Source organism: Oryctolagus cuniculus, chromosome 9, assembly GCF_051225735.1.
Source record: "Oryctolagus cuniculus isolate XC-2025 breed Fujian yellow rabbit chromosome 9, ASM5122573v1, whole genome shotgun sequence".
NCBI lineage: Eukaryota > Metazoa > Chordata > Mammalia > Lagomorpha > Leporidae > Oryctolagus > Oryctolagus cuniculus.
In genome coordinates, this window is record NC_142875.1 from 122,758,593 (window position 1) to 122,772,874 (window position 14,282).

Here is a 14,282-nt window from a genome sequence, read left to right on the forward strand (position 1 = left end):
TTAGGAACCAATAACAAGAAAAACTTGGCAAGTATATGCATATATGGATAGTCAACTGATTCTTGAACAACCAAGTGATGAAGAAAGAGTTAAGAAACTTAAAAACGTACCAAAAACTTATGCAATAAAATCAGTAACACAAAGGAAGTTTTCAGCAACCAATGACTACATGAAAAAGGTAGGAGGAGGGCTGGTACTGTGGAATAGCGGGTTAACCCGTTGATTCAAATGCCAGCATACCATACCAGCATCCCAAACCGGAGCGCTGGTTCAAGCCCCTGCTGAACTCAGATCCAGCTTCCTGCTCGTGTGGCTGGGCAGACAGTGGAGCATGGCCTAAGTGTCTGGCTCCCTGCTAGCCACGCAGGAGACCAGGACAGAGTTTCTTGCTGCTGGCTTTGGTCTGACTCACCCCCAGCTGTTGTGGCCACTTGGAGAGTGAACCCGCAGAGCAAAGATCTCTTTCTCTTTCATTACCTCTGTCATTCTGCCTCCCAAGTAAATATTCTTTTCATAAAACAGAAGGATCCTGGGGCTTCAGCTGTGGTGCAACAGGTTAAGCTGCTGCCTACAACACAGGTGTCCCACTGGGTTCAAGTCTCAGCTGCTCCTCCAGGTCCCTGTTAATGTGCCTGGAGAAGCAGTGGAAGATGGCCCAAGAACTTGGGCCCCTACCACCCAGGTAGGAGACCAGAATGAAAATCCGAGCTCCTGACTTTGGCCTAGTCCACCCCTGGCTGTTGTAGTCATTTGAGTAATGAGCCAGCAGATAAAATATCTTTCTTTCTGTGTTGTTCAAATAAATAAATCTTTAACAAAATACTAGTAAACTAAATCTAAGAGTATATTAAAAAGATGATTCACTACAATCAAGTGGGATTCACCCCAGGTATGCATGGATGACTCAACACATTTCAATCTGTAAATGTGATACACCATACCAACAGAACCAAGGCTGTAAAAACATGACCATCTTAACTCACACACAGAAGTTATTTCATAAAATCAACATCTCTTCACGACAGAAAAGCTGAACCCATTAGATACTAGAAGGATATACCGCAACAAAATAAAGGTCCTATGTCAAGCAAACAGCTAACGTCTTTCAGAATGGGAAGAAGCTCCAACCATTTTAAACAGCTACAAAACAAACAAAAAACATCTGGAAATAAATTTAACCAAAGAGGTGAAAGATCTCTTCACTGAGAACTATAAAACACTGATACGAGAAATTGAAGAGGAGGCCAAAAATGGAAAGACATCTCACATTCATGGACTGGAAGAACCAGTACCATTACGATGTCCACACTACCCAAAGTGACTTATAAATTCAATCTTGACCCAGGCAGTCCACGGTCACCCCCCTGGTGCCTCAGAGGGACGTGTGGAGCAGGGTTCCCGGCTACAGTTCTTGTAACCTCTGGGGCTGTCCTGCCCCGGGGAAAGTCTCTGGGGGTCACTGGCATCTCAACCCAGCTGCTGTGGCCATCCCTGTTGGCCTGTTACTGGGACCAGCTCAGGCCCTGGTGCCTGGCTTCCTGTACTGTTGTCAAGGGACCCAAGTTCATGAGCCCCAGCCCAGCTGGCTGCTCCTGCCTGCGAGGGTCTGGCCATTGACTGACTGCTAAGGGAGGGCACACAGATGTCAGGAACACCCGATAACCTCAGAAGACACCCCCAACCCCCATTAAATGCCTCCCACCACACAAAAATTCCTATAAAAAAAATCAGTGATATCTTTCACAGAAATCAAAAGTACTATCAAAATTTGTAGAGAATCACAAAAGACCCTCAATAGCTAGTACAATCTTGAGCAAAAAGAACAAAGCTGGAGGTATCATGATACCTGAGCATAAAATATACAACAAAGCTACAGTAATTAAAGCAGCATGGTATTGTCAAAAACAGACACACAGACCAATGAAACAGAACAGAGACATCATGAGTGAATCTATGCATCTATAGCCAACCAACTGGTCTTTTGAAAATTATTTTCGATTTGAAAAGCAGAGAGAAGGATAAGGGAGGGAAGGAGGAAGGGAAAAAGGGGGTTAGATAAAGAGACAGACTGACAGAGAAGTATCTTCCATCCATCCACTATTCATTCTCCAAATACCCACACAGCCAGAGCTCAGCCAAGTTGAAGCCAGGAGCCTAAGACTCAATGTATTTCTCCCACATGGGTGGCAGAGATCCAAACACTTGACCCATCATCTGCTTCCTCCCACAGTGAACATTAGCAGGAACCTGGATCAGAAGCCGGGGACCCAGTTTTTGAATCAGACATTTTGATATGGGATGGGGCATTCCGAGTGGCATAACCACTGCACCAAACATCTGCTTCAGACCTCTGACCTTACTCATGATATAAACACACACTGGGGGCCCAACATTGTGGTACAGGGAGTCGAGCTGCTGCCTTCAATGCTGGCATCCCAAATGGGCACCAGTTTGAGACACAGCTGCTCCATTCCTAGTACAGCTTCCTGCAAATGTGCCTGGGGAGCAGCAGAAGATGGAAAAAGTGCTTGGGCCCCTGCACCTATATGGGAGGCCTAGACAGAGTTCTGGGCTCATGGCTTCTGCCCAGTCCAGTTTCAGCTTCAATAGTCATTTAGAGAGTGAACCAGTGGATGGAAGATCTATCTTTCTCTCTATCTATCACTCTACCTTTACAATAAATAAATCAATGTTAACAAAACAAAAAACCACTTGGATCAAACTCCCAAAACACAGGAAACAAACGAGAAAGTAGACAAATGGAATTTTTTTTAACTTCTTTTTTAAAGATTTATTTATTTATTTGAAAGGCAGAGTTACAGAGAGAGAGGCAGAGAGAGAGTCAGAGAAGTCTTCGAGGGGCTGGTGCTGTGGTGTAGCACGTAAAGCCGCTGCCTGCAGTGCCGGCATCCCACACAGCACCGGTTCAAGTCTTGGCTGCTGCACTTTCGATCCAGCTCTCTGCTGTGGCCTAGGAAAGCAGCAGAAGATGGCCCAGGCACTTGGGCCCTGCACCCACATGGGAGATCCAGAATAAGCTCCTGGCTCCTGGTTTCATATCAGTGCAGCTCTGGCCGTTGTGGCCATCTAGGGAGTGAACCAGCAGATGGAGTATCTCTCTCTCTGCCTCTGCCTCTCTGTAACTCTTTCAAATAAAATTAAAAAAAAAATAGCCACATACATATTGTATATAACCATTTAAAAGGAAAAAAAGAAATCTTCCATCTGCTTGTTCACTCCCCAAATGGCCGCAACAGCCAGAGTTGTGCAATATAAAGCCAGGAGCCAGGAGCCTCCTCTGGGTTTCCCACGTGCATACAGGGGCCCAGGGACATGGGCCAACTTCTACTGCATTCCCAGGCCACAGCAGAGAGCTGGATTGGAAGTAGAGCAGCCAGGACTCGAACCAGCACCCCTATGAGATGCCAACCTTGCAGGTGGCGGCTTTTCCGGCTACTACACAGTGCCAGCCCCGATAAATGGGATTTCAAAGCTTCTGCATGGCAACAGAAATCATCAGTTAAGAAACAACCTACTGAATGTGAAAACTATTAGCAGGTCATCATCTGACAAGGGGTTAATATACAGAATTTTTAAGGAATTCTAACAACTCAATAGCAAAATTCAAAACAAAAGTTCAAACAATCCAATTAAAAACTTAACAGTGGATCTAAACAGAATTTTTTCAAAAAAGACATACAAAAGACCAAAAGATACATAAAAAAATCATTAAATCCAAGAAAAGGTAATCACAACTACCATGGGAATAGCTCACTCCAGCTAGGTTAGCTATTATCATAGAGACAAAAGATGACAAGTGCTGGCAACACCAGGAAGTTCTTGTTCACTGCAGCTAGAAATGCAGATTAGTTAATAGCCACTGAAGAAAAAGGTATGGAGGTTCCTTAAAAAATAAAAATAGAAGGATGGGCATTTGTTATAATGGTTAAGTAACTGCTTCAAATGCTGCATCCCTTATCAGAGTGCCTAGGATTGAGTCCTGGCTCTGTTTCTGATTCCAGCTTTCTGCTAATGCATACCTGGGGGGGCTGGTGGTAATGGCTCAAGTACTTGGGGCTCTACAACCCACATGGTAGACTCAGACTGTGTTCCAGGTTCTTGGCATTGGCCTGCCCAGCTATGCAGACATCTGTGAAGTCAACCAGTGAATGGATGACCCTCTGTCTCTCTCTCATGTAAAGTTTTTTAAAATCCTAAAAATAGAACTTACATAATCCAGTTATCCAACTATTAGGTATATACCCAAGGTGGGGGGATCAGTCTGTTGAAGAGACAGCTAGACTCCCAAGTCTACTGCAGTGCTATTCACAAGAGCCAAGAAATGGAAATAATATTTCAGGGTCCAAATAATGGATCAAGTGTAGTATGTAACATATACACAGTGGAATACTCTTCCGTACTAAAAAAAAGAATGGAATCTTGTCAGTTACAACACCATGGACAGAAATGAAGGTGATTAAGTGAAATAAGCCAGGCACAGAAACACAAGCACCACATAATGTCATCTGTATCTGGATTTTCAAATAAGTACATCTGACAAAGTAGAACGATGGTTATCAGCAACAGGAGAGCGAGGGGTGGGGGAAAGAGTGCTCATGAATGACAGTAGATACTAAGTCACAGGCTGACAGGAGTAACAACTTCTTGTGTTGGCGCAGTAGGGTGACTACAGATAATGATAATGTAAAGTATACACAGAAAAAGTAGGGATGTTTGACGTTTTCACCATAAAAAAAACGCTAAGTGTTTGAGGACACTACTCAATGCATAGGTGTATCAAAATATCACGTATGGAACCCCATAAACGTGTCATTTTTATGTGTCACTTAAACTGGAAATAGGCGTAGCCATTTAGCCTTGAGGTTAAGATCCAGTGTTCAGAGGCTCACAACCCTCGTCAAGTGCCGGCGTTCCAGCCCCAGCTCTGCTACCGAGTCCAGCTCTCTGCAACCTGGAGGCAGAAGATGATGGCTCAAGGACATAGGTCCCTGCCACCCATGTGGGAGGTGTGGGTTGAATTCTGACCTCCTGGCTTCAGAACTCACAGCACAAGAGCTCTTTGTCTTTCAAATAAGTACATAAATAAAAAAAACAAAAATGCATATACCTTAGTTTAAAATGTATACACCTTACTGCCAAAAATAAGCTAATGATCATTTGGTATTTCAGTTACTTTTTTTTTTAAGATTTATTTATTTATTTGAAAGTCAGAGTTACACAGAGAGAGAGGCAGAGAGAGATAAAGAGGTCTTTCATCTGATGGTTCACTCCCCAACTGGCTGTAACGGCCGGAGTTGTGCCGATCCGAAACCAGGAGCCAGGAGCTTCTTCTGGGTCTCCCACAGGGGTGCAGGGGCCCAAGGACCTGGGCCATCCTCCACTGCTTTCCCAGGTCATATCAGAGAGCTGGATTGGAAGAGGAGCAGCCAGGACTAGAACCGGCGCCCATATGGGATGCCGGCGCTTCAGGCCAGGGCATTAACCCGCTGCGCCACAGCACTGGCCCCATTTCAGTTAGACTTTTGCAGGTGGAGGTCTTGAATACTGATGGCTGCTGGAGTTTGGTGTGGCTGTGGCAATTTTTTAAAATAAACATTTCTTTATTTATTTGAAAGCCAGAGTTACACACAGAGAGAAGGAGAGAGAGAGAGAGATTCGGGGCGGGGGGGGGGGGGAGACAGAGGGAAAGAGGAAGAGAGAGGGAGGGAGGGGGAGGGAGAGGGAGCTGAAGGGAGAGGGAGGTGAAGAGAGGGAGACAGAGAGAGAGAGAGAGAGAGAGAGAGAGAGAGAGAGGTCCTCCATCCGCTGGTTCACTCCCCAATTGGCCTCAATGGCCAGAGCAGCGCCAATCTGAAGCCGGGAGCTTCTTCCAGGTCTCCCATGCGGTTGCAGAGGCCCAAGGCCTCGGGCCATCTTCTACTGCTTTCCTAAGCCATAGCAGAGAGCTGGATTGGAAGTGGAGCAGCCGTGACTTGAACCTGCACCTGTATGGGACGCCGGTGCTGCAGGCAGTGGCTTCACCCCTACACCACAGCACTGGCCCCTGTAGCAATTTCTTAATAAGATAGCAACGACTCCTCATTTCATCAAGGATTTCCCTGTAGTACACAGTCCTGTTTGATAGCATATTAGAAACAGAACTTCTTTCAAAGTTGGAATCAGTCCTCTTGAATCCTGCTACTGCTTTACTTAGTCAATTTACCTAATATTCCAAATCTGTCATTGTCCCTGACCGCTTTCACAGCCTCTCTATCAGAAATAAATTGTATCTCAACAAACTACTCCTTTGCTCATGCAAGTCTTGATCCCCTTAAAGTCATCTATGATCTCTAATCAACTTCTCCCTAACAGCTGTTAATTTCATTCTGGCCTGTATCCATGATTCTGAAATATTTTCAATGACACCTAGCATGGTAAAATCCTTCCAGAATATTTTTTATTTACTTGGTCTAGAATAAAGAATCTCTACTTATGTCCGTCATAAAATTGAAAAAAAGTTGAAATTACTCCTTGATCTGAGGGTTGCAAAATGGATGTTGTCATTAGTTCCATTGCACATCTCCATCTGAGCTCTGGATTGACTAGGCACATTGTCAATGACAGTAACACCTGGAGAGGGATCTTTACTCTCATCAGTAAGTCTCCACAACAGGCTTAAAGTGTTCAGCAAACCATGTTGTAAACAGATATGCTGCCATCCAGACTTTGTTCCATTTATAGAGCACAGATAGATTTAAAGTAATTCCTAAGGGTCTTAGGGTTTTTAAAATGCTAAATGAGCACTGATTTTAACTAAAACCGCCAGCTGCATCAGCCTCTAACAATGGAGTCCACCTGTCATTGCAAGTGTGAAGCCCTGCATTACCTTCCTTAGCGTTACTAAAGCCCTGCATGGCATCTTCTCCAATAAAAGGCTGCTCCGTGCACACTGACAATTTGTTTAGAGTGGCCACCTTCAATTAACTTAGCGGGATCTTTAAGATAATTGGTTTCAGTTTTTCAAAAGATCTGTTTGAAAGAGGTACAGAGAGGAGCCGTAGGTAGAGGGAGATTTTCCATCTGCTGGTTCACTCCCCAAATGGCTTCAAGGGCCAGGGCTTGCCAGGAGCTTCTTCTGGGTTTCCCCACATGAGTGCAGCGGCCCAAGGACTTGGCCATCTTCCATTACTTTCTGAGCCCACAGCAGAGAGCTCTCCCAGGCCCATCAACAAGGAGCCACAGAGACAGCCTCATTTCAGCTTCTACACCAGCACTTGCTGCTTCACCTTGCACTGATTTAAAGGACTAGTCCCTTAGGCCAGTGGCATTAAGTAGAGTTTGAGCAGAAAAACAAAACAAAACACACACACAAATTAATTAATTAAATTACTGAGTTCAGGGCAGACTGAAATACCTTAATTATTGCTCTGAACTTAACATTTTAACCAAAGCACAAAGGTGCCTAAAGAAGCAGACCCACCAATCGAAGGACTCAGATTCTACAAAGAACTTTTTTTTCCTCCTTAGTCTCTTAAAAGCCTCTGTGTACTAATTTAAAAACACATCTTGTTGTTTCTACAAGGTTTTTTAATCCTTCCCTTTGTAGTAAGCCTCACTAGTAAGCACTTTCATGCAAACTAAAACTTTCTCTTTGTGGCCATTGTAATTCCAAATTGTAACTGGTAAGGTTGAGTGATTTTTAAAAAAATAGTACCAGGGCCAGGAATTCTTAGACATGAAACGGGCAGCAGCACCACATGGAGGAACTCCAGACCTTAGACTCAGTCCAGCTTCTGTGTCATCCAGGCAGCCCCCACAGATCCCAGAAAGGCCATGTGTTTTCTCACAGTACAAACTGACCCTTGCCTGTGCCCAAATGTGCTCGCTCGCAGCACAGGCCTAACCCTGGGCGGAGTTCCACAGATGGAGGCCTACGCTCCCTCCACCCAGCTGGACACACGCTTCCCTGTCTTCTGGTGACTGTACTGACCTCCTGAGCCCAGTCTGGTTTCTTCCTTGTCTGACCTAAATGGGCACCTGAGGCCTCTCTACAAGACCCAGTTCTGTTCCTACTGAATCCCATCTAGTTTCTGGTTGGCCCTGCGGCCCTCAATCCACACCAAAACTTTGCTCAAACAAACTCCACCCAAAACCCAAATCCTTGGAACTTCAGAATCCAAGATAGAACCTACCCACAATGCCCAGAGGCAGGAGGAACACCGTGGGCACAACAGACCCAGTGGGTGTGTCTGCCTGGTCACCTGACGCTCCGGGGTCTGCTTTGCTTTGTATCCTGTCGACTAGCCCACAACTGTTAAAAAAAGAAAATACTCAGGCCAATTAAGTCAAGTAGGGTAATGAAAAACGAAGCAAAACACCACATGAATGACGAGCCGAACAGTTCCTAGAATCAAGGCAGATTCAAAGAACTCCAGCCACCAACACCGTTGGACAGAAGTTACAGAAAAACCAAGGGCGGCACAGAAAACAACTTAATTGGTTACAGTTTTGTCAAACAACCAGCCAACTGCTTACAGCCTTCATTAGTTCACTGGAGAGGGTGCTTCTGCAACCACCCAGAGCTCAGTTACTATTAGACTCTATTGGTTTAGTCTATTGGGCCCAGGGTAGATACCCAGTCTTTTTTTTTTTTTTTTTTTTTTTTTTTTTTTTTTTTTTTTTTTGGACAGGCAGAGTGGACAGTGAGAGAGAGAGATAAAGAGAAAGGTCTTCCTTTGCCGTTGGTTCACCCTCCAATGGCAGCCGCGACCAGCGCGCTGCGACCGGTGCACCGGGTTGATCCGAAGGCAGGAGCCAGGTGCTTTTCCTGGTCTCCCATGGGGTGCAGGGCCCAAGCACTTGGGCCATCCTCCACTGCACTCCCTGGCCACAGCAGAGAGCTGGCCTAGAAGAGGGGCAACTGGGACAGAATCCGGCGCCCCGACTGGGACTAGAACCCGGTATGCTGGTGCCGCAGGCGGAGGATTAGCCTAGTGAGCCGCGGCGCCGGCCCGATACCCAGTCTTAATCTATGACCTCCAGCAAATTCTTTTTAACAAGTTTTTATGTTAGGGAGACTGCTTCTTCCCTCAGACCTCATGAGCCAGCCTCTGCTGGCTTCAAACTTCTCTTCTGCAGCATCTTCACCTCTCTCAGTCTGCATGGAACTTAAGAGAGGTAGGGTCTTGCTCTGAATTAGGCTTTGGCCGCAGGGAATGTTGCAGGTGCTTTGATCTCGTCTCCTGACCACTGAAACATTCTCCCTGCCAGCAGTAAGGCTGTTTTGCTCACCATGTGTGTGTTCTCCACAACAGCACTTCTGGTTTCCTCTGCATTCTCAATCCGGCTACGTGTTTGGTCCAAGAGACCTACCTCAGCTGTTGACGTGCATCCTCACTAAGCTTAGACATTTCTAGCTTTTGTTTCAAAGTGAGAAATGTGTGACCCTTCCTTTCATTTGAACACTTCAAGGCTACTGTAGGGTTATTAATTGGCTGATTTCAGTATTCTTGTGTTGCAGGAGAAAGGGAGGCCCCTGGGAAGGGAGAGGGTGGGGTCATGGCCCGACAGTGGAGCACCCACAAAATTTATCAACTAAGTTTGTCACTGTGGGACACAGTGTGTGACACCCTTAAGCAACTGCAATGGTAACACCAAAGGTCACTGATCATGGGTCACTGCAACTAACCTGAAAAAAACAGGGAAGTCTCAAATACTATGAAAATTGGCAAAATGTCACACAAACACACAAAGTAGCACACAACTGAAAAAATGTTACCAATAGACTTGCTCAACACAGAGTTCCCACAAATGTTCAATCTGTTAAAACCTTATTATCAGTGAAACACAATAAGAGATAATAAAATGAGGCATGCCGGCACAGATTGCCAACAACTGAGTACCAGTCAAGGGATATCAACATTTCAAAGGTACTGACAAACATCTCTCTACAGTTATATCAAGTTACTTCACCAAAGGCAAGAGATTTGTTAGATCAAAAAGGTTTTTGTTTTAAATAGGTATGGTATCAAAATGCACAGTATCGTACAGCTCCCTCTTGTGGTAACAAACATGTTAACACCTCACACACACTCCACCCCGCTTCACCCCTTAAAAAAAAAAAAAAAAAAAAGAAAGAAATCAGTCTTACCCGAGAAAGCAATCTAGTCTCTTGTTTCAATTTCTCTGCTTCAGGAAAACACACCTCTAACAAATAGAGTTCCTCAAGTTCTTCTCTTCTCCTTTGTCGATCCTGATACATAGGGATATATAGGTTGATCTCCTCTTAAATTTTAGCTCTATGTTTCACAAGTAACATCTAAAAGTTATTTGCTTAAGCATGTAAGTATAGTTTCGAAATGAATTCTAAAATGAGTTTGAATGTAACTGGATAATTCCCAAACATTTCATCTGAAAAAGTAAGTTGAAAAGATAGACTCTCAGTGGGTCATCAGAAATTATTCAGGATATGTATGGACAAATCTATTTTCTTTTTTTTTTAATACTTATTTATTTGAAAGGCAGCATTACAGAGAGGCAGAGGCAGAAAGAGAAACAGAGAGGGAGAGAGACAGATCTTCTATCCACTGGTTTACTCCCCAAATGGCCACAAAGGCCGGGGTTGGGCTGATCTGAAGCCAGGAGCCTGGAGCTTCTTCTGGGTCTCCCACACAGGTGTAGGGGCCCAAGAACTTGGGCCATCTTCCACTGCCCTCCCAAGCCATAGCAGAGAGCTGGATCGGAAGTGGAGCAGCAGGAACTCAAACCGGTGCCCATACGGTATGCCAGCACTGCAGGTGGCAGCTTTACCTGCTATGCCACAGCACCAGGCCCCAAATCCATTTTCATAATTCTGTTGAGACCTCACTTGCCTTTTCCATGGTGTTCATGCTGGAACTGGCAGTGAAAGATGGTATAAGGATACTGATGCCTTGGCACAAATCAAGCAGTGGTGCCGTGCTGTGCTAATTTCAGGGGCATGGGGAGGAAGAGGAGCTAGCTTCCCATAAAAATACACTGAAGAGCTGACAACTATTTTTATTAAATCTCAATGTTAAGTATGCTTTTAATGTTCTGCATCAACAAACAGGTTGTATGCATAAAACACACAATGTCTTTTTTTTTTTTTTAATTTAAAGGCAGAATTACAGAGAGAGTGAGACAGAAACAGAGATTTTCCACCTACTGGTTCACTCCCTAAATGGTCACAATGGCTTAGGATGGGTGAGGCTGCAGCCAGAAGCCTGAAATTCCATCCAGGTCTCCCGAGTCCAAGGACTTCAGTGGTCTTCCACTGCTTTCCCAGGCACATTAGCAGGGAGCTGGATCAAAAGTGGGGCAACCAGAGCTCAAACTGGCATCCATCTGGGATGCCAACACTGCAAGCAGTGGCTTTACCCAACGTGCCACAATGTTGGCTCAACACAAAATGCTGGAAAAATAACACTGGTACAATTATTTGACTATTCCGGTAGATATTCTCTCAAATATAAATGAACTGAATATGTCATTTCCAGGATATAACTCAAAATAAATATTGCCAATGATAAAATTCAAGTTCTCAAGCAAAAATCAAATTTTAGAAAACTTACATTTACCATGGTAAGTTTGAATGTTTCCCAATCTTTAAAAATTTCTGATTTGATTACAGATGACATTACTGTATGTGGCTTTTTGATAATGAATAATAAACTACATCAACATTTGAAAGTAAATAATTTAGTGAACGAAATTTTTCCAGACAAGCCATTCACAATACTACAAAATCATGCACAGATACAACATTTATTCAGAGTATAAGACAAAGGCAATGTTTTAATGTAATAGGAAATGAAGAATTCATAAATAAGGTTTCAGGTTCCACATTAATAAACTACCCCTTGGGGCAGGCATTTGGTAGACTGGTTAACATGCCACTGCATCCAATACTGGAGTGCCTGGATTAGAGTCCCAACTTCCTACACCCTGGGAAGTAGCAGGTTATGACTCAATTGGTTGGGTCACTGTCACCCACATGTGAAACCTGGGTTGAGTTCTGGGCTCCTGACTTCAGCCTGCCCCAGTCTTGGCTATTGTGGGTATTTGGACAGTAAACCAGCAGATGGGGAATCTCTGTTTTCCTGCCCTTCAAATAAATAAAAGAAAGTGGTAAAAATTAAGAAAAAGAAACTAACACTTGCTGACTTTTGGTATATGGTATCAGAGAAGAACATCCACAACCATCTTAATCCATTATGTCCCATCACCCTATTTATAGACCTCTGATAATGGCATAAACTGAGCAATAAAGATACCACTTATGGTAACTTTGATATAAATATTATGATATTGAAATATTTGGGATTTAATGGGTTAAAGGCTATTAAAATATTCCTTCTTTTTCCATCTGCGTTATCTGTATCAAGCCAGATACAATCAAAACAACACATTGCACCTGATGGAATACCACAGCTGATATGAGAATTCAGCTGTCTTCTGTTAAGTCTGACAGTAAATAGATTTTAAAAACATAAACAATACCATTAGTTTCTCTAATTTAAAAAATACATAGTTTTCTTTAAAATGTTAACATATTATGTTTATTAAAGTTTATTTTTATCCATGTTTATGTCATGTCTACTAACATAGTAAGTTTTAAAATTTATCATTTTCAGTTGCTAATACAGTATATATTGATAGATGTAATCCACATAAACAAAAGTCCCTTAGGGTCTTTAATTTTTTCAAGACTTATTTATTTGAAAGGCAGAGTTACAGAGAGAAAGATCTAACTGCTGCTTCACTCCCCAAATGGCCACAACAGCCAGGGCTGGCCAGGCAGAAGCCAGGGCCCTGGAACTCCATCCAGGCCTCCCACGAGTGTGCCAGGTTCCTGGAAGTTAGCTCACCGTCCGCTGCTTTCCTGGCACCTCAGCAGCAGCTGGATCAGAAGTGGAGCAGCCACGACTCAACCTGGTGCCCAAAGGCAATGTCTGTTGTTGTCACACAACACCAACCCCGGGGGCTTCAATTTTTACTACTTTAATAGTTTTTTGTTGAAACCAGAACATTTCAGAACTACTGATCTAAAAGATTCTGATTAAAAAAAAAAAAAAAAAAAGAAAAGAAAGGAAGGGAATGGAAAGGAAAGGGAAATCGAAGGAAAAAAAGTAAAATAGAACATTGTGAACTACTGCTTTTCGTCCCTGTTAAATAGCCTAAAACACAGGTTCGTGTGTGCCAATGCTTACGAGCATGCGCTCTGAAGCAAGATTGCTTGGGTCTAAGTCCTGACGCTGTCACCTATTGGCTGCCTAATTTATCTACGCCTCAGTTTCCTTACCTGTAGAAACACAGGTAAGATTGTCACTTACATTATGGTAGGGTTACATGAGTTGAAATACTTTATGTAGGAGTAAAATATTACTGGTAACTACGGAATGACAAGGACACTGGATGGCAACAGATCTGACAGCCACACAATTTAAACCTTCAATGCGGAAGCTGCCTTTTGGGCCACCCACATCCCATATCTGAGTGCCTGGTTTCAGTCCTGGCTACTTGGCTTCCAATCCCGCTTCCTCCTAATGTGCACCCTGGGAAATAATGGGCGATGGCTCAAGTACCAGGGTCCCTGCCACACACGTGGGAAACCCATACTGAGTTCTGGGCTTCCTGCTTCTGCTTGGCCCAGCCCGGGCTGTAGCGGCCGTTTGGGGAGTCAACCAGAGGACCAAAGATCTCTGACTGTCTGCCTTTCAAATAAGATGAAAATAAACAAAACGTTAAAAGAGCATTATTAATGCTGGTTTACTTTTTCTTCCAGCTGACGCCATTTCTCTTTCTCAAGACGCTGTATTTCAAGTCTTTCCTGTTCTTCTTTCTCATATCTCAACCGGGCTTCCTCTAAAAACAGACAAAAGAAATTCTCCGTGACTGGGCTACTGTATTTTTAAGCCTTAAAATTACCCCACATATTTTCAAGATGTAGTGGTGGTGGAATAGCTTGTAGTAGTCACAGCCTTTGGGGATGTGGTGGAGGTGAGGAAATGTTACGCTTTCCTTTCTTCAAAAAAGTAACAAGACTCCCAAAGTTTCCGGCCAACAAATAGGCCCAGAATGGCATTTCTCTTCTCCAGTAAGTTTACAGTGATCCAAGAATTATTTTAAATAATAAAATAGGACAGCTTGGCCGGCGCCGTGGCTCAACAGGCTAATCCTCCGCCTTGCGGCGCCGGCACACCGGGTTCTAGTCCCGGTTGGGGCGCCGGATTCTGTCCCAGTTGCCCCTCTTCCAGGCCAGC

The 14,282-nt window shown here is 44.0% G+C and overlaps 1 protein-coding gene across 23 annotated transcripts in view; it reads right to left on the minus strand.

The window, feature by feature from the left end:
* The window catches only part of DNAI7 (dynein axonemal intermediate chain 7), an 85,911-nt gene that overhangs the window by 64,515 nt on the left and 7,114 nt on the right, over positions 1 to 14,282 (minus strand). For 21 of the 23 annotated variants that reach the window (XR_016213588.1, XR_016213590.1, XR_016213594.1 and 18 more), the window contains 2 exons: positions 13,793 to 13,884; positions 10,151 to 10,252 (listed from right to left, as the gene is read on the minus strand). Coding sequence is in view for 13 of the 23 variants with exons in the window: in XM_089304700.1 (XP_089160826.1) it covers positions 10,151 to 10,252; positions 13,793 to 13,884 (194 nt within the window). In the remaining 10 variants the exon portion in view is untranslated. Of the gene's footprint in view, positions 1 to 8,192; positions 8,338 to 10,150; positions 10,253 to 13,792; positions 13,885 to 14,282 lie in introns of those variants that run through there. The other 2 variants (XM_089304701.1, XM_089304702.1) reach the window with 2 other exon arrangements.